The sequence below is a fragment of the Gigantopelta aegis genome, chromosome 8, assembly GCF_016097555.1.
Source record: "Gigantopelta aegis isolate Gae_Host chromosome 8, Gae_host_genome, whole genome shotgun sequence".
Taxonomy (NCBI): domain Eukaryota; kingdom Metazoa; phylum Mollusca; class Gastropoda; order Neomphalida; family Peltospiridae; genus Gigantopelta; species Gigantopelta aegis.
Genome location: NC_054706.1, coordinates 77,826,026 through 77,852,420, shown reverse-complemented (window position 1 = coordinate 77,852,420; position 26,395 = coordinate 77,826,026). Strand labels below are relative to the sequence as shown.

At 33.9% G+C, this 26,395-nt stretch overlaps 1 protein-coding gene across 1 annotated transcript in view; it reads left to right on the top strand.

The window, feature by feature from the left end:
- LOC121379849 overlaps positions 1-26,395 on the top strand; it is a 206,620-nt gene that overhangs the window by 119,570 nt on the left and 60,655 nt on the right. Inside the window, exons 13-18 of the mRNA XM_041508501.1 lie at positions 956-1,009; positions 2,707-2,903; positions 3,678-3,753; positions 15,322-15,387; positions 19,761-19,793; positions 20,073-20,175. Of these exons, the coding sequence (XP_041364435.1) occupies positions 956-1,009; positions 2,707-2,903; positions 3,678-3,753; positions 15,322-15,387; positions 19,761-19,793; positions 20,073-20,175 (529 nt within the window). The remainder of the gene's footprint in view (positions 1-955; positions 1,010-2,706; positions 2,904-3,677; positions 3,754-15,321; positions 15,388-19,760; positions 19,794-20,072; positions 20,176-26,395) is intronic.

The window sequence follows — 26,395 nt, the reverse complement described above, 5'->3', positions numbered from 1 at the left end:
ATAAAATTAATTTGGAGCTAGCTACTAGAAACACTAGGAAACTTGATTGGATTTACCAAAAAACTATTATGTAATTTACCAGATAATGATAAAACAACACCCCCCTCCCCCATAAATCCTGTAATAAACCTGAAATATTTTACACTGCCTAAGGATTATGGTCAGTTTGTCTATTGTTGACGATATCAGCAAGAGATAATACACAATATTGCACAGTGGAACACATATCTTTATGATGCATTCCGGGGGATACTGTTATTTTAATTTGTGTTAGCAAACCCCCATCAGACATGTTGGTTAATTAATCCTGTTGTGTTTCAAAACTTGCACTTTTGGTTTGATGTTTGTTTTGACTTCTCTGCTTTTATACTGTTTGCAGATTTTTGGTTCGGTTTGGGTAAGAAAGTATAAGGAGAGGAAATACATATTCGTATTTACTTATGATGCCAAATATCATTATGAAAACAAATATATGTACTTCAAATTTAAACTATTATTATTTTAAAAACATTTGGTAAACCTATCAGACATTTCACAAATGGATGACATACATTTATTTTTACCACAAATGTTTGGCACAAAAGTAAACCATTTTTATGATCTTGTATGCAAATATTTTACTGCAGTATAATTCTGTGTGCAAATATTTTGTTGCAGTATTATTCTGTGTGCAAATATTTGCTGCAGTAATGAAAACAAAGACATAGCAGTATCTTTATACATATATCAGGGCCCATACTTATAAAACGTTAGAATCTAGACTCATATTTTTAATGATGTAACATGCCTGCGATTTGTATGGCATTGTCATGACATTAAAGTCTCAGACTGTATTAAACAGAGTGTTTAAGTCTAGACTGTAAACGTTTTGTAAGCACGGTGGCCTACATCTGTTTATAGAAGTGAGCCTGCATTCCTGTGGAAGGCTTTATCTTGCATGTGCCTACTGTTTCAGAGAGTGAGGGTCTTGATGATGTGAAATTAAGCGATCCTATAATGGTGAAAGATGGTAAGGCCTGGGAGATATGGTGGCGTTTCTGCTTGGTGTCTTTAATTAACAGCAATGCTTAGAGCTGAGACTTGTACATTTTGAATTATTCAAAATAAAATACAAACAGCAACTACCCCAAGATATCAGGCAGTGCAAAAAATGACCTTAGTGGGTGTAAATGTTTATATTCATTGTGTCGGATATGATATGATTTTGTCAAAAAAGGGCATGGAAATTTAAAATATTATCCAAAATAACCAGTCGTTCAACTATTTTAATTCTAACAAAGGTTTCATAGTATATTACAAAAAGTTGCTTCCTTCAAAATGTGCACATCTCTGTTTTGCTAATACAGTATAATATTATTAATTAATTCAAAATGTATTATTCTCCATTTTGCTAAAACAATACATTAATTCATTCAAAGTGTATATGTCTGTATTTTGCTAATGCTGTATGTTATTAATTGATTCAGATATCAAAGAAAAGAAAAGAAAAACACAGACAAATAGCTTGTCCTTTATACCCTGACATCATGGGAGATAATTTACATTGATTTGTTTGTCTAAATGTGTGATGTGAACATAACCCTGAAAGTATTTGTCTAATAACTAATAACATTTTATTTATATGTAGACATCCTGCTTGGTATAATGTCATGTATATGTGTAGTGGGTAAGGGTTACTTACGTTGAAAATGGCTGCACAATCAGTTGAATGTGGATTCATCTGTTACAGTTATGCTAACAGTTGTTTGTAGTATAAAATATAATCATTGTCGTAACATTTATTTACATAGTTTTTATTAGGTTTTACAAACATAAATATGTCTACATATAAATTAACACCATGGTTTAACAATTTCAAATGCACTTCTTTTCACTCTGTTAGACTTAAGTTTTACTCAAGTAGTTAGCTGATGTTCTGACAAAATGTACACGTACAGTAAAGGTACTTTTACAAAAGCAAGATTTTTGTTCTGTTTGCTTGACAGTTGATGTGTGTCAGTGTAACACCGACTAACCTTCACCACTTCACACTTGTGCTACTTGAACTTTCATAAACATCTCATTTATTAATATTTAAACATATATGCAAAAATAATAAAATGTGAAATAAAAGTACTTATAATTAGAACATTTAAGAAATGATTTGATACAATAAAAATATTCAGAACTTTCCAGACCTTCTAGTAATATTTACAGTGAAGTGGATTAATAATAAAATAATGAATATTTTATCTGATGCAAGTCAGTATGGCAAGTTAAAATGAATTTATTATTATTTCTGTTGCTTTAAAAAAATTTACCATGTAGTAAATTGATAAATGCTTACAAGACAATACTTTTTCCAATTTGGGCAACCAAAATGTTGGTAAACATAACTGTATAGAATATTACCTGTTTGTTGGTAGACTGTTGTATGAACATGTAGTCATTGCACACTAAATGTATACCCAAGACAAGAGTACTGTACAATAATCTTATTTTCATGGTTAAATTTCAAAGTGATCTGTGTACAGAAATACCACTGAAATAACATTACATAAATTTATATTTCAGAAGTGTTGTATTTATTATTTAACAAAGAAACAAACTATCATTCAAATATTCAATAATTTTGTTTTTCAGAATATCAAAATATTTCCAAAATATTTTAAAGAAAGCCCACTGAAACTGACCCTGACTAAATGATGAGGTGATTATCTTTTTCAGAAGGAGTGATTCCAAAAGGTGCTGTGTACATTGGTAAGAAGGAGATAATAGAAGGAGACCACAAACATACCGACTCCTATTACGTCCAGCCAACGGAAGAGAAAACCTCCACAACAACAGTTGTTGAACATCGACCAAAAATATTTGAAGGGATAGGACCTGTAGACAAAGATGGCCTCCCACTGGCATTTAGAAAGGTAGGAGAATCACATAACGGGAGACTGAACATTTCATAGAAATTTGGTAGCTTTTTTTGTCAGCAAATGGTGCAAAAAAAGAACAAATATATATATTTTTAGCCAAACAATACAAATACTCATTAAATTAATATATAAATTTTCTGTTTAACATTGATATGTTGTATTTGGTGATTCCATAGATAATTGTGTAAACCCTGACACTTAAATAAAGTATTTAGTGACTAGATGATAATTAAGACCGATAATCTTCAGACTGATCCATTGGAATAGCATCATACACCCAGTAGACACAGAGCACATTGTTTGATAAACCAGTCTGGAGGCACTGATAGCAGTGACAAATAATCTTAATATTTCCACCAGTAGGGATTATTGGTTCAACCCACTGCATTCACCTACATGTACATGTATACTGAAAGGTGTAAGTTCATATTCCGATGACCCTGTTGTTCTTATCACTCAGAATAACCCAAAGAAATAAACCTGAATAGAGAGAAATTCCACAAACTTCAGAATACTATATCTTGTTCTGAAATGAAAAAAAGTGAAACTGATTTATTCAGTAATTTGTAGGGGGAAAACCCACTAAGTTTTCTGTATGTACAAAAAATTTATGTATATAATATAATGTACTTTTCTGTCTGTTTCGAAGAAAAGAAATATAAAGTTTAATTTTTTTTAAAGTTTTAGAACATAATGTTATGCTTATGTGCTGAATGTCCACAAACAATATTCATTACCACTTAATTATGATTGTGTCAATGTTTTCAGAATGTTGATGAGAAAAATCAGCATGAATGGTACAAACAGATGTTCAAGACGTTGCATAAAACAGAAAATAAAGAAGGTGAGTGCTGTCAATTTATTCATCTTACACAAACTTCGGGAAATGTGCATAACCCACAACGTTCAATAATTTACCCATTAATTACCACAATATTTGTGTCCAATGAAATTCATGTCTGATGCTTCTTAGGCAGTTTGAATCACAGCAAGAGTGTGGTTTTTAAACTCTCATGGGACCTGTCCTGTATGGACGTTATTCATCAGTGCTTAGTGATTGTGTGTGCGACTCATTTGCTTTATAAACATTAACATTAACTTGGTAACAGCTTAGCTGCTGCTCATAAAGGCATCATTCATTTATATGTACAATGTTTGTCTCATCTTGGGGAAATCAAAACATGCGATTTAGGTATTACTTTTACAATGGTCATTGTGTCGACTTTTGCATTTAGCTTCAGCATTATTATTTCTTTTGTATCTATAGGTCCATTTCTCACAAATTATAAGTCTGAGAAAAATAAAACTTGGTTTGTGGTTTCACCTATGTAGGTTCATCACCATGTTTATTAGAATTTTAAAATTGTAATTTTGAATTAAAATATTTTAGCATTTAGCTGAATGATTTTCACATTTAAGTACATTTGTCACAAACTGTAAGTCCCACATCAATGAAACATGGATTATTTGTACATCTTGAATGTTCAATTCAGTGCATGTTTAAAACAAATTAAAATTTATTAAATAAATTTTAAAAAATCACCAAATTAATTTATGGTAGGCAAAACATTTAATTGCACCGATTTCTTGTTAACATTGATATTTTGCATTTAATCGTATGGGACATTCCAAATTCAATAACACCACAAATGCCTATGCCCGCTACCGACCCTGGTCGGACTGCTGGTGCTCTCTTGCACTTGTCAGCACGGGCGGTCCCTCCTCCCACCCCAAACCCTTCCCTGTCCTGAACAAAAGAGCCATGACATGCGTGCCCTAATACAGCTTGCTCTGAATGTGCACGTTAAGTCCTATGATCTCACCTGTTAACATCAACCATACAATTTTTCCATTCTTTCATATAAAATAATCATTGGTTGATCAGTTTGATCACATTATTTTCCCAAAAATGAAAATTCTACATATTTTGTGAGAATTCTACAATTGGCACCTCCACAAAACTGTTCGTTTTTGTTTAACGAACTCCTTTTTTTCAAGCCTCTACAAAGTGTTACAGATTTATTTTATTGCAGTGTTATTTCCACCCTTGTTTTCTGCACCCATGTGCTTCAGAATACTGATTGATTACAGCAGTCTGAGGATGTCCTAGCTGCTGGTTGTAACATGAGGAGGTTTATTATATTGTGACTTTCTCTCTCTGACAGCCTTTTATCTCATTTGGGATGGCCAGTGGCTGAGCCTGGGACTCAGTTTTGGTAATCTGCTATGTACCGAACTAGCAGTTTGTTCCAACCAAACAATAAGTGTCCATGGTCCACTTCCACATGCTTTATAATCTCAGTTTGTGACATGACCAGTTAGCATTGATTAATAACAGTAATCGGTGTCCAGCCATAAAGTACATCATTTGTTTGTCCACGCAATATTGTGTCAGACTTCCAGCTCCCCGCCGTTTGTTTTAGTCCAGCGAGACAATGTGTCTGTTCTGTGCTGTGATCACAAATATTAGTGGTCAGTGGCTGATCTGTGCTGTGGTCAAACACGAGTTGCTGGTCAGTGGCTGTTCTGTGCTGTGGTCAAACATTAGTTGCTGGTCAGTGTTTGTTCCACAACGCGGTCTTCATACATGCTTAGGGGATCAAGTAGGCTTAGTGAGAGATAAACAGCTCACTTTGAAATTGTTGTCAAACTTCAGGCGGCTTGGCTATAAGCAAATATAGGTAGTCAATAATTTGTGAAAATCATAGTCTCGCTGGCGCAGTCGTTAAGCCATCAGTTTTAGGGCTGATAGGTTGTGGGTTCACTTCCCAAGACTGACTCATCCAGTTGATGTCCTCCGTCTCTAACCATAACAACAAACCCTTAACCTTTGTCCTGGATAGACAGCCAACAGGGCTGACGTGTGTGTCCAGGATGGCATTTGTGAATCTTAACTAGATTTAAGGATGAAAACCAATTTAAAAATGAAAATGAAAATGTAAAAACCATTTGATTTAGATTCTAATATCTGTTATCAGAAACTGAACCTGATATCACTGTTTAGACGGTGGTTCATGAATGCATGACATCACAGCTGTATATAGTCCTTTTAGCTCTATCCTGTGTTTTTTTAAGCTAGACTTGGTTGTGGCAGTCCTCCTTCAGGTGGTACAGAAGGGATAAAATGTCCTGTTATGTATCTCCTAGGGGAGTGGCAGTCCTACAGGTGGCACAGAAGGAATAAAACGTCCTGTTACACATCTCCTAAGAGAATGGCAGTCCTACAGGTGGTACAGAAGGGATAAAATGTCCTGTTACACATCTCCTAAGGGAATGGCAGTCCTACAGGTGGTACAGAAGGGATAAAATGTTGTTTATGTATCTCCTAGGGAGTGGCAGTCCTACAGGTGGTACAGAAGGGATAAAACGTCCTGTTACACATCTCCTAGGGGAGTGGCAGTCCTACAGGTGGTACAGAAGGGATAAAACGTCCTGTTACACATCTCCTAGGGAGTGGCAGTCCTACAGGTGGTACAGAAGGGATAAAACGTCCTGTTACACATCTCCTAGGGGAGTGGCAGTCCTACAGGTGGTACAGAAGGGATAAAACGTCCTGTTACACATCTCCTGGGGGAGTGGCAGTCCTACAGGTGGTACAGAAGGGATAAAACATCCTGTTATGTATCTCCTAGGGGAGTGGCAGTCCTACAGGTGGCACAGAAGGGATAAAATGTCCTGTTACACATCTCCTAGGGGAGTGGCAGTCCTACAGGTGGTACAGAAGGGATAAAACATCCTGTTATGTATCTCCTAGGGGAGTGGCAGTCCTACAGGTGGCACAGAAGGGATAAAATGTCCTGTTACACATCTCCTAGGGAGTGGCAGTCCTACAGGTGGTACAGAAGTGATAAAACGTCCTGTTGTATATCTCCTAGGGAGTGGCAGTCCTACAGGTGGTACAGAAGGGATAAAACGTCCTGTTGTATATCTCCTAGGGAGTGGCAGTCCTACAGGTGGTACAGAAGGGATAAAACGTTCTGTTGTATATCTCCTAGGGGAGTGGCAGTGGCAGCAATCATGATTTTGCCTATTGTCTTTTCCACTCTGCCTTATGTACACATACAATTATGATGAGGAAAAACGGTTTTGTCATTCAGCTTCTAATATTATAAAATCTATAAAATTTCAGTTATGATTTGTGAACGTTTTGCTTTTATTACATATTTAAAACAGAACGTACTTTATTACTGCTATTTCTTGAGTAGTATCTAATATCATTTGTTTCACAAATACTCTGTTTTATAAATCATAATTATTGTGATACATGTGTAATGTGCATCATCAATATTCTGGTGTTTATTTGTCTGGCACACTGTGTATTGTTGAGCACATGTCAGTGTCATGGTCCATCTAATGTGTATTTAGCTCTTTTATGTTTTATATATTGTGAAGGACATTTAGTAAGAATTCACACTGATATGTTGGTGTTATGGTCCATGTAATGTGTATTTAACTTGGTTATGTTTAATGTGGTATTTAACTAAGCACAATTTGATCAAATTTGCACCAGAATAAACATCACTGTTCGTTTGCACATTGTCACAAGTAATAACACAGACAACATGCTGATGGTGACCAGTGGTTGACCATCAGTGGTTGACCATCAGTGGTTGACCATCAATCGTTGACCATCATTGTTTGGTCATCAGTGCTTGACCATTGTGTCAGTGGGCCCGTTTTTGACCAGCAGTTGCTTTGTCATTTTGGTCATGCAGTCCATGTTGACTCATTGGTGACTAGTTGTGTTTCTATTCCTAGTGCTCACAAAGTGACATGGCTGTCAGTAGCCTATTAGTTCTGACAGTGACCAAATCGATGTTTGCCAACATTCTGATGCTATCTTTGTTTATTGTTGGCATTATAACCCTGTTAAATATCTGTGGCACCAGAAGTCCTTGATGGCTGACATCATAGCACCATATTATATGTACGTCCCTGATCACTGGAACCAGTATGTCATGACAAATGGTTCTCATATATCGGACAAGGGATATGTGCCATTAGAAAACAAAATGTAATAACCAAATTAGCAGTTAAGTATTTCTCAAGCAGATCTTGATTTTGAAGCACTTTGACAGATGTTTCTGTGTGTGTGATATTTTGAGTCGGAAAAACATATATTACAGTCTCAGAAACAGTTGGCCAATAATTGAATTGTCATGGGACATACTGCACCATATTTCAGCTAAATGATGTATGATCATAACTAATTTCAAAATGGATAACTCTTAACAGATACATGTACTTAGTAACTTTTGTTTTTTCCACCTTTTTTTTTCTTTGAGACTTGGTAAAGATACCAAATGTGACAGCAGTGAATTTCATTTCACTGTCTTATGTCAACTGTGAGAATAACTCTATATTAAACACTAAATAGCCATAGTTTAAAATGTGCTGAGGTGTCACAAAAAAAAGATTTTCTCTCTTTCCCTCGTTACTCTGTGTTTCTACATTTGTTTACATACCAATTCACAGCATACATTTTATTATTTACAGTTATGTAGAAAATATTGTTTCTGTTAGAGTGAACCTTATTTCCCCAAGATTCCAGATAACCATATTTATATCATCATCAAACTATGGTGGAAAACAGTTTCTCTTCTAGTCTGATTTCTCCCTAATACTGTGTAGGTTAATATCACCACCATACTATGGTGGAAAACAGTTTCTCTTCATGATTTGTTGTCCAACATTTTTTCCAGACATACTGGGAATAAACGAACTCATTGACTCCATATTTGAGGATGCAGGTGCTTATACTGTTACACACGTTCTAACATCTCGTTGTGCATGAACCCTGTAGATGTGTGCACGCCACACTAATTGCTAAACACCACAGACTGAGTCTTTACATGGTTCAAGTCCTCAAGGATTTATTATAATTGTTAGTATTCTAAGATGTCAATCTATGTGTAGGTAATTTTGAAAACTAAAATATTTAATTATTAGATGTAACTTTCTTTTAAAAACTGTTCACACTGTCAAAAAGGAATGCAACAGGTGTAAAATTCAGTTTCTGAAAGACAAAAGTTTTATGCAAAAATAATATCTGATGTTTTGTCAGTTCCTGAAGTTTCTATAAAACACATACGATAAGAATACCATCAACATCAGTGAACACATTTCAAATGGTTTTGTGAAACAATAATTCCAGAACAAACATATTTATGTCGAATACACAATTTGATACATGTATTACAGTACTTATTAACAAAAAATGTTTGTTACCTTGTGAAATAAATAAGTGTTCCACTTCAAGTGATTTCATTCATAACACGATGCGTTCATTCCATCTTTCACTGACTGTCATTGTTATGTCTGTCCTGTACATGTAAGACTGTCCTGTACATGTGTGACTGTTCTGTACATGTATGTTTATCCTGTACATGTATGTCTGTCCTGTACTATTAGTTACGCTGTTTTTTTTGACAGGTGTACAGGATTGTACACCCCTCCAAAATCTGTATTTGCTGAGGTGCAGCCGAAGGAAAAAACATTTTTGGAGCGGCATACAATCCCGTATGTCTGTCAAAAAACTGCGTAATGAATTTATTACCTTTTAGATCTTTGTTTTATAATTAAACTAAAATTACACACACATTTTGAATTTGAGTTTAATAAGAACATAACATCAAATTCCTCAAAATATATTGGATTTTTTTGGTAAACAAATAACTTAGTTACTATGCAAGGTATTTACAGCTTTTTTGTTAACTGTTTTGGGTATTACCGTATTTGACCGGAAATAAGCCCAGGGGGCCAAGACAACTCATTGTAAGCTTAGCATGGGGTGGGCTTATTCCCAGACAAGGGGCCAGTTTTGTTGAAAAAAACACACAAAAAACTAATAATTAAAATAAATAATAATTAAATGAACTAGGAAGAAAATGAAAAACGTCCAGTAGCACATCTATTAATTAGTGTTCCATTTGTTATTAATAAATAATAATTGTTTATTAATTAAATAGTTTTTTTTACTAGTATCTAATTATCAGAAACACACCTTCTATGTTACAATTACTTACCAGTGCTGTTTATTTACATTCAAAATTTAATGCTGAGAAGACTTAAAACAACAAACTCAATAGCGTATACACACGTTTCTGACAGGCAGCCAGCTTACACTACAAAGAATTGTCAATCTAGGCCATTGTTCTTAGCCAATCAGAATAAGGTATTTGCCTAATTAGCATTAACTGCGGACCCAGTGTGGTGGTAAAAATAGACATTGGTTTTAGTTCAGACTTGGGTTTAGGTACTTCAAAGAAATACTGCAGACATGAAATTGAAAACAATGTTACACACTGTTACTGTTACACTACTAAATCTCACTGGTGGTAAAATATTGTGTTACATTTGTGTTTAGTTATCTGCAGGAGGTATGACCTTTTAAATGAACTTTGAGCACACTTGCAGTTTTGTTATTTATAAGGTGACGAAGTTGGGGGTGGGCTTATTTACGAATGAGGGCCTAATTTCTTAAATGCTAACAAAACGGAGGAGGGCTTATTCAAAGACATGGGCTAATTTCCGGTCAAATACGGTAAGATAATCAACAAGGATTCCGGATGGTTTTACCCTGAAATCATTTCGAGGCCTGTGTTTTGCAGAGGGAGACAACTCTTAGCTCCTTATTATCTTGCATGTTTTAAACATATATTGTAATCGTATCAGGAAAACAAAATTGAACACCTGCAGCGAAACAAAACTATTTGTTGTGTTATACTAACTTGTAGAACGTGTAAAAATGCATGATGAGTTATTACTTAAAATATGTTCATGATAATTAGCCCAAGTTCTAACACGCTAACTCATTACGCAATGCTATATTCTAGCATTAGATTTTAATAAGCCAAAAACTATAATCTAGCACATTTTCTGACCAAACGTGCTCAAGAAATCTTCAAATAAACAATCAAAATAAAATTTATCGAATTGTGGTATTCCCATTCATAATGAATTCAAGTCTTTTAACAAATTTAATCAGTAAGGCGTGTTGGAGAAAAATTCATCAGTCTCATTCGCAGTTTGTATCTTCCTACAACCAGTTGAGCAAGTCATGTGACATTTCGTACACCCCGGCAAATTCTGTATTTTTCCACAAATCCTGTGTTTTCCTGCAAATCCTGTATTTTCCCGCAAATCCTGTATTTTCCCGCAAATGAGATGGTGTACTTTTGGTATGCATTGGCTATTGACCAATCAAAACACATGAAATTTATCTAAAAGGTAATAAATGTATGTCTGCATGTTGAGTATAAACAAAATCCACTTGTCTTGTTCTGTGTTTAGTTAGTCATATGTCTCTGATTCATTCCATTCCATCCACCCTCTCATAGCTTTCAGAATCTGATACATTAGATTTTTACTTTATTTCAGCTTGTTTTCTTATATAAATGTTTAAAAATACCATATAGAAAACATTTGTCATGAGTGTTTTTTAATATAGAAAAAAATCAACCGAGTCTATGTTAATCAGTATTTGTCAAGGCTCTGCTGAAACAAATACAGATAAAGTAGATGAGGTTGATATTGTACATATTAAAAAACATGAGTAGAGAATTCTATTTATCCTATAACACTTCTAAAACAACATTTTAATTCGATATTTAGTAAATCACAGTACTAAAGTCGCCTTCATTATACATTGGTATTATGACGACATTATGGTTTTCACAAATGTAGTTTGATGTCATACACATTTAACTAAATCTTATAAACAAATGGCTTGTAAACAAATGACTATTGACAGCAAAACATTATTAACCAAGTTAATGATGGTAAATATCAAATGGGTTTATGACATGGATATTATGTGCAAGTTATAGGATAAATATAATTATCAGCTTTTTCAAGATCTTTATTTTAACTTTTATTGTAAAATGGATTTCACATCCTTGTTATTTTTAGCTACTGAGTACCAGAACTTGAATGCTGTTGTTTATTTAGACCATATATGAAGGTGTTGATGATGATGATGATGATGATGATGATGATGCAATTTATTTTCCTGCCTACATACAATTAACCTGATATAATATAGATATTTTAGGATTCCATTTCATAATGTAACGCTTCTGACCCAAAATCTTGCATTCAAAGAAGCATGGAATCCTAAATTCACAGTCTGAAAGCAATTTTTTAAAACAAATGTCACAGCTTTTGATATGCCAGTTGTGAATATCTCATTGGAACAGCAAATAACGTTCTGGGGAAATAACTTAATAAGGGGAAGGGGGTGGTGCTTGTGTCATAGGATTGAACCACTTTAGCAGATACATTTTAACCACCATCTCAACCAGTGCTTCACCACTGGTATATTGAAAACCATGGTATGTGTTGTCCTGTCTGTGGGATGGTGTATATAATGATCCCTTGCAACTGATTAAAAACTGTAGCAGGTTTTCTCTGAAGACTGCCTGTCAAAATGAGGAAATCCTTCTATGTATGTGTTTCACCTCATATAAGTCTTAAAACACTGAATGGCATCCTGGGCACATCATAGATGGTCTGTAGATAAATAGCTTAATTCACGTTTTCTCTTTTAGCATGCATTTATTTCAATTTTTAAAAATAAAATGGAATATGTCATAGCCATTTGTCAACTTGTCTTTAGATGTTATAGAAAAGGAAAACCTAGGTTTCAATTTATGAAGCCTGTTTATGTCAAGTTCATTATAAATGTGTGTAGTTACAAGCATGCAAGAAGGAAACAGTCTTTGTACATTTGGCCATTTGTGTTTTTAGTGTTTATGGATGTAACTCTTGTTATTGTCATTATTAGCAACTCATATTTGTATTATACATTAAATGTGCATTATTTGTCATAGAGCACAGTAAATATGTTATTTATGTCAAGTGAAATAAATTATATTTGTGGCAAGCTGTACTCCACAAAATATTCAATAATGTAAGTTAACTGTGTGTGACGTGTTTCTTTTCCTATATATATTTAAAAAGATAATTTTACATTGATTTGCAGTTAAAATGTTAACTCTTTCAAAGATAAAACCTATATTTATCTGCAGTAGTGCCTCAACTTTAAGATGAAAGAATACACTTTCAGGAACAAGACAGAAATGTAATGGTTAAAAAAAGGGATCACATTAAAATAATACAACTTTTCATATCTTAGTTAAAAAATGTTTTATGCAAAGCTATATGTATACAAGAAATCTTTTACTTATTACAAATGTCAATTTATGTTATTATATACTATTGATTTCAATGACCTAAATTAAATTTCATATTTGTTAGAAAAGAAACAAAACTTTATTTTTCCTATACTAATTTGTACACTTTGCAAAAAATAAAAAATAAAAAATAAAAATAAACCTAAAGCAAAACCAAGAAAACATTACATATATTTTAACTACTGTATTTGTTCATTTTTATTTTAATATTAATTGATTATCATAAAGTTGAATTATGTGTTATGGTTACTTACAAAATATCTTTGTTTTTTTCATGCGTACAGTAAAAGATTTGGGTAAGATTATCATAACATGTATAAACACAACTACCTCTCATGTAGGTGTGCAGCTTATTCATAATCCATTAATCACAACACCATGAGGAACAGGGGCTACCTAATGGTTTTATTTATTTACTGGCAGCTTGTGCTATAGATATATTTGTTTTAGTAGTCACAGAGGCATGGATGGTTAATTTATTATGTTTCATTGGTTTAATCACATAGCGCTGTTTTGGATAATAATCATTTTGTATTTACATTGTCTAATACATTTTATTTATTTATTTGATTGTTTCTTGGATAATAATTTTGTATTTACATTGTCTCATTTTAAAAACTTATTGTGTTTGTCATGTGCCAAACATACGATAATGGCTTCGTGCAAGTTACGAAATAACTGAAAAGAGTTAATGCAGATTTGAAAATGAAATTGTTAATTGAACAGAAGATTTGTGAATTTGTGCTCTAATAGTTCCACATTGCAAAATTACATTTAATCACAAACACACTAACCTAGACATGAAATTACATTTAATCACAAACACACTAACCTAGACATGAAATTACATTTAATCACAAACACACTAACCTAGACATGAAATTACATTTAATCACAAACACACTAACCTAGACATGAAATTACATTTAATCACAAACACACTAACCTAGACATGAAATTACATTTAATCACAAACACACTAACCTAGACATGAAATTACATTTAATCACAAACACACTAACCTAGACATGAAATTACATTTAATCACAAACACACTAACCTAGACATGAAATTACATTTAATCACAAACACACTAACCTAGACATGAAATTACATTTAATCACAAACACACTAACCTAGACATGAAATTACATTTAATCACAAACACACTAACCTAGACATGAAATTACATTTAATCACAAACACACTAACCTAGACATGAAATTACATTTAATCACAAACACACTAACCTAGACATGAAATTACATTTAATCACAAACACACTAACCTAGACATGAAATTACATTTAATCACAAACACACTAACCTAGACATGAAATTATATTTAATCACAAACACACTAACCTAGACATGAAATTACATTTAATCACAAACACACTAACCTAGACATGAAATTACATTTAATCACAAACACACTAACCTAGACATGAAATTATATTTAATCACAAACACACTAACCTAGACATGAAATTACATTTAATCACAAACACACTAACATAGACATGAAATTACATTTAATCACAAACACACTAACCTAGACATGAAATTTCAAATCATTCAATTATGATTATTATTTTTATTATTATTATTTTTATATATATATTGTTAGTTATGACTAATAGAAAAAATATTTTTCTGAAACTGTTTAAAAAATAACAAAATATTTACTTGGGTGTGCTTGGAAAAGTTTTACTGAAATTATTCTCTCAGATACATTCTAATAAAGAAATAACTAAAAGAATATGAGAAAAAACTAACAAAAATAAATAAATCATAAAACAATTAATTAATATACACTTTAAGTAATTGAAAGAACCTTCCCAGCTACATTAAAAAGTAATTAAAACATTTATTCAAATATATTCTAATTTGATATGAAAAAATTACCAAAACCTTTTTTCCAGATATGTTTATTAATGTAAATGTACTGAAGATTGTAACAATCATAGTTTAGGATTATCTATCTAAAACAGACAAAATCTGGCATTTATTGTTTTACTTGTTCTTGTCTAAAGTGGTTTTTGTGGAGGTTTTGGTTTAGTTTACTGTGTGTAAACATTTGTTATTACTAATTTGATACTTGTGGTATACACCAGGTAAGTGTTAAATCAGTGCTGGACTTGTTCACATGGAGAGTTCACGGTTTAGACCAAGTTGTTGACACAGATAGTTGATAGTTTGGAACTTGCTTCGTTTCAGACGAAAACACGTACCAACCCACGTACGTCTTCCCAGATGATATTTCAGACACTAGGTCTGAGGAAGGTAGGGGAGATCACTTCTGTAGAACTCTAGAACTCTTCAGCCATGGAGACATGTTTCATAATCTGCATCACAGCGGCATGATTCAGTTAACCAACATATTTACTCACCCCCAAATTATACATTCCGTTTTCCCTACTGCATGTGATAAAAAAAAAAAAATTCTCTCAGATTTGATTTTCGGCATGCCATAAAGTTTTGTTTTCTTCTAAAGTGTTTTTGCCTTTGCACAAATGGATGGGTTAAATTGCACCGCATCAAAGGGGTTTAATGTATGCCATACATGCATGTACATTTCCAACCTTTTCTTAATTAATTAAATGGACATGGTGTGTGCACAGCAACTCAAGGATATGCTTAAGTGTTCCTCTTTTGTTTTGTAAAAGTAAAATTTTAAATTACTTTCTTAATTAAACACTTTGATATGTTGTTAGATCTTGTAAATCTTAAAGTACAACTATTTAGTGAGTTGTTGGTTGATAAGCTTAAATCGATATTTCAAAAAAGGTTTTCTCTAATCTGATTTCTTATGTTCTGTTTAATACATATTTTAAAATGTCAATGTTGTCAACTTATGGACATATCTGTTAACTCTGGTTAACTCTGGAAAAATCTGTTTTTCAAAAATTGCTTTAACAGCTGGTAACTCTTGAAAAGTGTTATACTTTATTAGGTGATTTGAATTGGTAGTCAGCTTGATCATAAAACAGGTGGTCGCTTAATACAACTAGTCAATTAAACAGTTCAGCTGTACAGTCATGTTTCCTAGATGATTTGAATTGGTAGTCAGCTTAATCTTAAAACAGGTGGTTGCTTAATACAACTAGTCAATTAAACAGTTCAGCTGTACAGTCATGTTTCCTAGATGATTTGAATTGGTAGTCAGCTTGATCTTAAAACAGGTGGTCGCTTAATACAACTAGTCAATTAAACAGTTCAGCTGTACAGTCATGTTTCCTAGATGATTTGAATTGGTAGTCAGCTTAATCTTAAAACAGGTGGTTGCTTAATACAACTAGTCAATTAAACAGTTCAGCTGTACAGTCATGTTTCCTAGATGATTTGAATTGGTAGTCAGCTTGATCTTAAAACAGGTGGTCACTTAATACAACTAGTCAATTAAACAGTTCAGCTGTACAGTCATGTTTCCTAGATGATTTGAATTGGTAGTCAGCTTGATCTTAAAACAGGTGGTCGCTTAATACAACTAGTCAATTAAACAGTTCAGCTGTACAGTCATGTTTCCTAGATGATTTGAATTGGTAGTCAGCTTGATCTTAAAACAGGTGGTCGCTTAATACAACTAGTCAGTTAAACAGTTCAGCTGTACAGTCATGTTTCCTAGATGATTTGAATTGGTAGTCAGCTTGATCTTAAAACAGGTGGTCGCTTAATACAACTAGTCAATTAAACAGTTCAGCTGTACAGTCATGTTTCCTAGATGATTTGAATTGGTAGTCAGCTTGATCTTAAAACAGGTGGTCGCTTAATACAACTAGTCAATTAAACAGTTCAGCTGTACAGTCATGTTTCCTAGATGATTTGAATTGGTAGTCAGCTTAATCTTAAAACAGGTGGTTGCTTAATACAACTAGTCAATTAAACAGTTCAGCTGTACAGTCATGTTTCCTAATTCAAGCACCAATTTGTTACTGTTTGCTATTTCTCGTTCCAGCCAGTGCACCACGACTGGTATATCAAAGTCTGTGGCATGTGTTATCCTGTCTGTGGGATGGTGCATATAAAAGACCCCTTGCTACTAATGGGAAAATGTAGCAGGTTTCTTCTTTAAGATATAGATGTCTGAATTACCAAATGTTTGACATCCACTAGCTGATGATTAATAAATCAATATGCTCTAGTGGTGGTGTTAAACAAAACAAACTTTAACTTTGTTTCTTCTTAATCTCTACGTTGTCAGTAATGCACATGCATGTGCAGCTGTTAATGCATAAGCACATGTAATAAATGTGAAAAGAATTGTTTTAGTGATCCTGTTGGTGATTAAGTTTTTTCCTGATAACTGTGATATTTGTAGTAACAGAAAATTCAGAACCCAGTTATTTTTAGATATGGATTAGTTAGCTAATTAGATCATTAATATACATTTTTTCTCTGCTGCTTCTGAAGAATCATTGTTGCTACAAATTGTAACTTTATTTGTTAGCCATATCTAGTGATACAAAAATTTAGGACCGAAATTTAGAAATAGCTTAGATGAGGTATCAAGTTTGAAATGTCAATATAGTGGAAATAATAGACAAGAAGACCCCCCCCCCCCCCCCCCCCCAACTTCTAAAGTGGTGTTATTTTGTTAGCTCTGTTTTTCAAGCATGGAACAAAATCAAAAGTACAAATTGAAACACAATATGTTTTAATTTTTTAACATTATGAACAGTTTTGAAATAGTTTTCCTAAATACATGTGTGATGTTTCCATAGAGCATTATATTATGAGTGACATAATATTTTAACTGTCGTCATCAAAGTTTTAAATTGCCAGATACCATCAACCAACCCATATTCTTGTCATGCAGAGTGATCAATCCTTCGATCTTCATCCTTTTTACTCTGTGATCAATTCATACCTTGAATTGATCTAGCATTGTAATGCAATGAAAATAACATCATGACATGTTATTGTAAGCGGGTGTGATGTAGCCTTGTGGTAAAGCTTTCGCCTGATGCGTGCTGGTATTGGATCGATTCCTGTCGGTTGGCCCATTGGGCTATGTCTCATTCCAGCCAGTGCTCCACGACTGGTATATTAAAGGCCATGGTATGTGTTATCCAGTCTGTGGGATGGTGCATATGAAAAATCCCTTGCTATTAATGGACTAATGTATCAGGTTTCATTTCTAAGACTGTCAAAATTACCAAATAATTGACATCCAATAGCCGATGATTAACAAATCAAAGTACTTTAGTGCTGTCGTTAAACAAAACAAACTTGTTATTGTAAGCACACTCTTGGTTCAAGGGCGAGACGTAGCCCAGTGGTACAGCATTCACATTATGCACGATCAGTCTAGGATCGATCCCAGTCGGTGGACCCATTGGGCTATTTTTCGTTCCAGTCAGTTCTCCACAACTGGTGTAACAAAGGCCGTGGTATGTACTATCCTGTCATTGGGATAGTGCATATAAAAGATCCCTTGCTGCTAATCGAAAAGAGTAGTCCATGAAGTGGCGACAGCGGGTTTCCTATCTCAATATCTGTGTGGTCCTTAACCATATGTCTGACGCCATATAACCGTAAATACAATGTGTTGAGTGCGTCATTAAATTAAATATTTCTTCTTGGTTTAAGATAAATGAGATATTCAAGAAAACTGAGTTTAAGATTTAGTGTTTACTATATAAAATTATCAGTACTCATGTAGGCATCTTTTCATGTTCTATTTATTTCTTAGTCTTTTTTTCCTGAATGTAATTTAGTTGTTGTTCTTACTTTATTTTCTAGAAGTGATCTGTCTATCTGTAGTACTCTGTTAAGAGTAGAACTGTTTTCAACTCTTTGAATGTTTGCAACTAGTTACATCAACTGTTGACTAGGATATCAAAAATGAATGCTTCCACTTGTAAAATGTATATATCTATGGAGGTTTGACTATGCAGTTAAGTAGTATATTTGATAAAATTAATGATTTGAAGTCGCCATATAGAGACTGATGATGCTTGAACTTCAATCTGATGACAAATAATTAAAATGTTGAAAATACTGTCCATTTTATGTTTACATTTCTTCGTATATTTGAAAGTTATGCTTCTTTAGTATGTGATAATGATAGTACTCCCGGGTACACAAGTGTATTTCATTGACTATATTAATGTTAACCTGTGTACGTTTTGATAATAAATTAATTTGGAAAATAGGTTAAACTACAAATTATAATATTTAAACTTGATAAATTTGACCTCTATGAAAAACTTTTTTTATTTGTTTTCTATTTCATTTCTGCTTGCTGATATTCTTTTTTCGTTTTGTTATTGTTTCGTTTTGTATGTTTTTTAAAGTAAAACTTGAATATGTTTCTTTTTCATTTCAAACCAAAGATGTATTTCTGCCAGTTTAGATCAGTTATCTCCCTTTGGTAGGGTGGAACATGCATACTTTATATTAACTTGTATGATTTAACTTGTTCTTTACTTGCTATTACTGCACGGATGATGCAGTTTAGATCAGTTATCTCCCTTTGGTAGGGTGGAACATGTATACTTTATATTAACTTGTATGATTTAACTTGTTCTTTACTTGCTATTACTGCACGGATGATGCAGTTTTTCTGATGCTAAGTTAACGTATCTGCTTAAGCAACTTTTAAAGGACAGCTCAGTTTTAGAATGATTCTAACTTTCTTACTGTTTTATTTGCAGATCGTAATTATGGAAAAACAACAAATGTACAAGGTTAGTAGTTTATTGCCCATTCAAATGATTAGGTATAGTGATAGAAAACATCTGTATTATTAATATACCTATTCTCATTTTGTTTTACCATATATTTCAAGTATAATATGTGATTAAATTATCAATAGTGATAAGAAACAAATCTTGTAAAACAATTTTGTATATTTTGTCAACATTTCTATAATGCATTCTGTGTACTACTGTGAAGAAAGTAGATTTTTCTTCTCTTGAACTAATTGTATTTGATTCATCACAGTATATATATATGTTTACTTTCAGATGATTCGGGGTACCGATCGGAACCCGAGGGGAAGTTTAAGAATCTCTACAAAGGCCGGAACCGCAGCCTCTCTGAGTGGGACAAGAAGGAACCCAGGAGGCAGTGAGTAACTTTATTATCACATAGTTCATATTCATGTAGTTCACGATATACAGGGACATATAACCAGTATGACACGTGTGTCATAACAATTTCACGTGACACAGAGGCAGTGAGTAAATTTATTAATCACATAGTTCACGATATACAGGGACATATAACCAGTATGACACATGTGTCATAACAATTTCACGTGACACGGAGGCAGTGAGTAACTTTATTAATCATATAGTTCACGATATACAGTGACATGTAACCAGTATGACACATGTGTCATAACGATTTCACGTGACACGGAGGCAGTGAGTAACTTTATTAATCACATAGTTCACGATATACAGGGACATGTAACCAGTATGACACGTGTGTCATAACAATTTCACATGACATGGAGGCAGTGAGTAACTTTATTAATCACATAGTTCACTATATACAGGGACATATAACCAGTATGACACGTGTGTCATAATGATTTCACGTGACACAGAGGCAGTGAGTAACTTTATTAATCACATAGTTTACAATATACAGGGACATATAACCAGTATGACACGTGTGTCATAACGATTTCACGTGACACGGAGGCAGTGAGTAACTTTATTAATCACATAGTTCACGATATACAGGGACATGTAACCAGTATGACACATGTGTCATAACAATTTCACATGACATGGAGGCAGTGAGTAACTTTATTAATCACATAGTTCACTATATACAGGGACATATAACCAGTATGACACGTGTGTCATAATGATTTCACGTGACACAGAGGCAGTGAGTAACTTTATTAATCACATAGTTTACAATATACAGGGACATATAACCAGTATGACACGTGTGTCATAACGATTTCACATGACATGGAGGCAGTGAGTAACTTTATTAATCACATAGTTCACTATATACAGGGACATATAACCAGTATGACACATGTGTCATAACGATTTCACATGACATGGAGGCAGTGAGTAACTTTATTAATCACGTAGTTCACTATATACAGGGACATATAACCAGTATGACACATGTGTCATAATGATTTCACATGACATGGAGGCAGTGAGTAACTATTAATCACATAGTTCACGATATACAGGGACATATAACCAGTATGACACGTGTGTCATAATGATTTCACGTGACACAGAGGCAGTGAGTAACTTTATTAATCACATAGTTTACAATATACAGGGACATATAACCAGTATGACACATGTGTCATAACGATTTCACATGACATGGAGGCAGTGAGTAACTTTATTAATGACATAGTTCACTATATACAGGGACATATAACCAGTATGACACGTGTCATAATGATTTCACATGACATGGAGGCAGTGAGTAACTTTATTAATCACATAGTTCACTATATACAGTGACATATAACCAGTATGACATGTGTCATAACGATTTCACATGACATGCAGGCAGTGAGTAACTTTATTAATCACATAGTTCACTATATACAGGGACATATAACCAGTATGACACATGTGTCATAACGATTTCACATGACATGGAGGCAGTGAGTAACTTTATTAATCACGTAGTTCACTATATACAGGGACATATAACCAGTATGACACATGTGTCATAATGATTTCACATGACATGGAGGCAGTGAGTAACTATTAATCACATAGTTCACGATATACAGGGACATATAACCAGTATGACACGTGTGTCATAATGATTTCACGTGACACAGAGACAGTGAGTAACTTTATTAATCACATAGTTTACAATATACAGGGACATATAACCAGTATGACACATGTGTCATAACGATTTCACATGACATGGAGGCAGTGAGTAACTTTATTAATGACATAGTTCACTATATACAGGGACATATAACCAGTATGACACGTGTCATAATGATTTCACATGACATGGAGGCAGTGAGTAACTTTATTAATCACATAGTTCACTATATACAGTGACATATAACCAGTATGACATGTGTCATAACGATTTCACATGACATGGAGGCAGTGAGTAACTTTATTAATCACATAGTTCACTATATACAGGGACATATAACCAGTATGACACATGTGTCATAACGATTTCACATGACATGGAGGCAGTGAGTAACTTTATTAATCACATAGTTCACGATATACAGGGAAATATAACCAGTATGACATGTGTGTCATAACGATTTCACATGACATGGAGGCAGTGAGTAACTTTATTAATCACATAGTTCACGATATACAGCGACATATAACCAGTATAACACGTGTGTCATAACGATTTCACATGACACGGAGGCAGTGAGTAACTTTATTAATCACATAGTTCACGATATACAGGGACATATAACCAGTATAACACGTGTGTCATAACGATTTCACATGACACGGATGCACTGAGTAACTTTATTAATCACATAGTTCACGATATACAGTGACATATAACCAGTATGACGATTTCACGTGACATCATTTTGGGAAGCCACATCGTAACATAATATATAACTATTTGTCAAAATTACCAAATGTTTGATATCCAATAGCCGATGATTAAAAAATCAATGTGCTCTAGTAGTGTCATTAAACAAAACAAATTTTAAGTGGCACTATTTATTTGTTATAAGATTTTTTTCTTCTTCTGATTTATAATGTTATAAAATTGATATTCATCAATATTAACCAAATCAATATACGTGCACATGCACTGAATATGGTGCTTGTACATGGTAAAGTCATTAAAGCACTTCTGGTTTTCATCAAAGACCGGCCATTAAACAGCAGTTGCCTCATTTCCACCTATTGATCACTTGTCATTACAAGATTGTTGCATATCAGCTGGTCTTACAAACCCAATTACTCAATTCATCAGCCAGTTACTTGAGCACAACACTGAAAGTACGCTAACTAAAAGAATTGTGAACTGAGCTGAATTTTGAATAGGCTGCCATGTTGATTTTGTAATAAAATAGTCCGTATTGGTCTTTGTTTTGCTGCGTGAAGTTCTGAGACATCACTTGTCAGGTATGGGTAATCAATGTAGTGGTGATGTAAGTGTCATTGATCCGTCTGCATGTTTCAAATTACTTTCACCTCTCAAGTATGGGAGTTGTTTAACTTCTGGGTACAATGACAGGTTTGACTGACCTTTAAAAAAGAACCCAAAATGTTTACTGTAACCAAACCAGATCATAAAAATACTATCACTCTTGTTTTTTGGTGAGGCTTTTGTCTATAATTGAGAAAGACAAGACGAGATATAGGTATTCCTTTCTAATGTTAAGTTTTTATGTTAAGCTCAAGTGCTTTCAAACTTTAAGTCATAGACAAACTAAACTTGGTTTGTAGTTGCATGTATGAATGTTCATGTCTTCAAATTAAAAAAAAAAAAAAAAAAAATATATATATATATATAGTATAATTTTACATTCCATAAAATTCTTGCTTTTAAACAGATAATTTCTTTTTTATCCTTCTTTTTTTCTGCAATAAAAATAAACAACGTGCTAAAATTATGAGTCAAGCTGCAACAACCCACAATTGATAAGACTAAAATTAGAATTTAAACCAAAAATAAAATCAATCTTTCTGCATGTGTGTCTCTAGATGAAATGTGTGTTAGTTAGTCTGTACGATAATGATGGTGTCAGGTTTTTATATTTAGCTCCATTTCTCATAAAGTGTAAATCCCAGACCATTAAACACGGGTTGCAGTTACACCTGGGCAGTTTTACTTCCTGAATTTGACACGTTTTAGTCCATGGAATTTGTGCTTGATATCAGTTTGATATTGATATCTCTTTTTCAACAATTTAAGTGGGTTAAAGAGATTACTTTCTTCATAAGGATATCCTTAACTCAACCATAACTCAACTATCTGTTTTAGACATTTATTTAAAAAAGAGAGAAAACCAAACCCCAACACCCACCCTCCAAAAAAAATAAAAATAAAACAAATAAAGAAATAAACAATACAAAAACGAAAGTTCCAATGAATCATACAGAATGAATGAATGAATGAATGTTTAACGACACCCCAGCACGAAAAATACATCGGCTATTGGGTGTCAAACTATGGTAATGCAAATAAATAAAGTGATGATCAACATCAATATAAAAATTCAAGGTTTAAACAAAAACAGTGTAAAGAACTGTGCAAAAATACAAATACAAATATCACAGAATTTTACGGACACCAAATTTTACTCTAAACTTCAATTTGTGCTGTATTGGCCATTCTCAAAGAGAATGTTACACCCCTGCACCACGGTGAGGTTACAGCACGCGCAGGGGAAATCATACAGAAGTCAGTTAAAAAAAAAAAAAATTGAATAAAGTGTGCAGAAGACAGTGTAGTTTGCTGTTCCTGCAAAATATATATGTTTTTCATATCAAATAGACCTAAACAGCCCAAACAAAAACATTTTAATTAGGTATTAATATTCCATTTTCCATAAATGTTAGTTTGCAGTTCTTAAGATTTAGATGTAGTTAATTACTCCAGCTCATGCTTTCACAAAACTACTGTCACATGCCAATATCATTAATTTATACTCAAAATTACTGTCAGTTTTTACACTGAGAGCAACTCCTATATACTTTGAGGACAGCAGTGTATTGTTTACCATTGATTTTCAAACCATATTCACGGAGTTTATAAAAAAGTTTGTTTTATTTAACGACGCCACTAGAGCACATTGATTTTTTATCTTATCATCGGCTATTGGACGTCAAACATATGGTCATTCTGACACTGTTTTTAGAGGAAACCCGCTGTCACCACATAGGCTACTCTTTTTACGACAGGCAGCAAGGGATCTTTTATTTGCGCTTCCCACAGGCAGGATAGCACAAACCATGGCCTTTGTTGAACCAGTTATGGATCACTGGTCGGTGCAAGTGGTTTACACCTACCCATTGAGCCTTGCGGAGCACTCACTCAGGGTTTGGAGTCGGTATCTGGATTAAAAATCCCATGCCTCGACTGGGATCCGAACCCAGTACCTACCAGCCTGTAGACCGATGGCCTGCCACGATGCCACCGAGGCCGGTCCGGAGTTTATATTTCCTGTTATTTGTCATATAGATCATCAAATGCTTGTTATTCCCTCAGCCGCTTAGCAGTGATACTTCATTTAAGTTAATAATTGTTTCCTTGTCTCCTCCCCACTTCATTATCCCTGACAAGAGCCTGCACCTCTCTGCCCTGCCTCATTATCCCTGAACCAAACTTAATCCTTCAGCACCTGTTGAGATGGTCTTTACAAAGCACATATCTGATTGGTCAAACTGTTTAACAATTGGCCTATTATTGACAGCACTGGAGGGTGTCATGTTCCCTCTACACAAGTCACGGACATCGTTTTGTGTGATTGTTTTTTTTATGATTTTGTTTCGATATGATTGGGGTCAGGACTTTAATATGATCTCTTACACACTGCTGCTAAAAATAATCACTGGGCCGTGTCACGCTTTTGATAGAAATTGTAAAACATGTTCATGTTTTCATTTACCTAATTGTTGTTGTTGGTGGTAAAAGTAAACTGTTTTTAAAATGCGGCCACCGTGTGATATTAAAGACTGGCTGCTGTAGGGCTGTTTTAGTGGGTCTCTGTAACAACAGAGGTTTAACTATCAGCCTTAAGGCTGGTCGGTCCTGGGTTCACATCCTGCTAACAGCTCCCACCTAGAGTAAGTTTGAATGGTTGAATGGGGAGTTGAAAGACAACTATATTGTATTCTCTCTCACTAACTCATTGGCAACCATTAATCACTAGCCAGGGTCCGTGTTTATAAAACTTTACAGTCTAGAGAGAGAGAATAATTTTAACTTGCCCCTATACCACTAAGATTTTGGGCATAAGTCTTAGACTCAGATCTGTAATGACATCATATGCATGCAATTTGTATGGTGTTGCCATGACAATATACAGTCTCAGACTCTGTTATAGTCCATTAGCCCAATATAGCTGATGTGTGTTCCCAGGATGTACCTTTAGTGGATATAAGCACAGACATAAACTGAAGATGCCGATTCCTCTATAATACATGACTGGTCTGTAGTCCGTCCCACAGAGAAAGCCGTTTCTCATGCTACTACATGTTAGTTATTTCTGAGCCAATTGATTTGTAAATTGCAAACTAAAATAGTATTTATTTGTTATTTCCAAAACACTTTTACTTTTCTTCTTACGTCAAACCAAATGGAAATTATTTACAAAAAACATATTTATAGAATAATG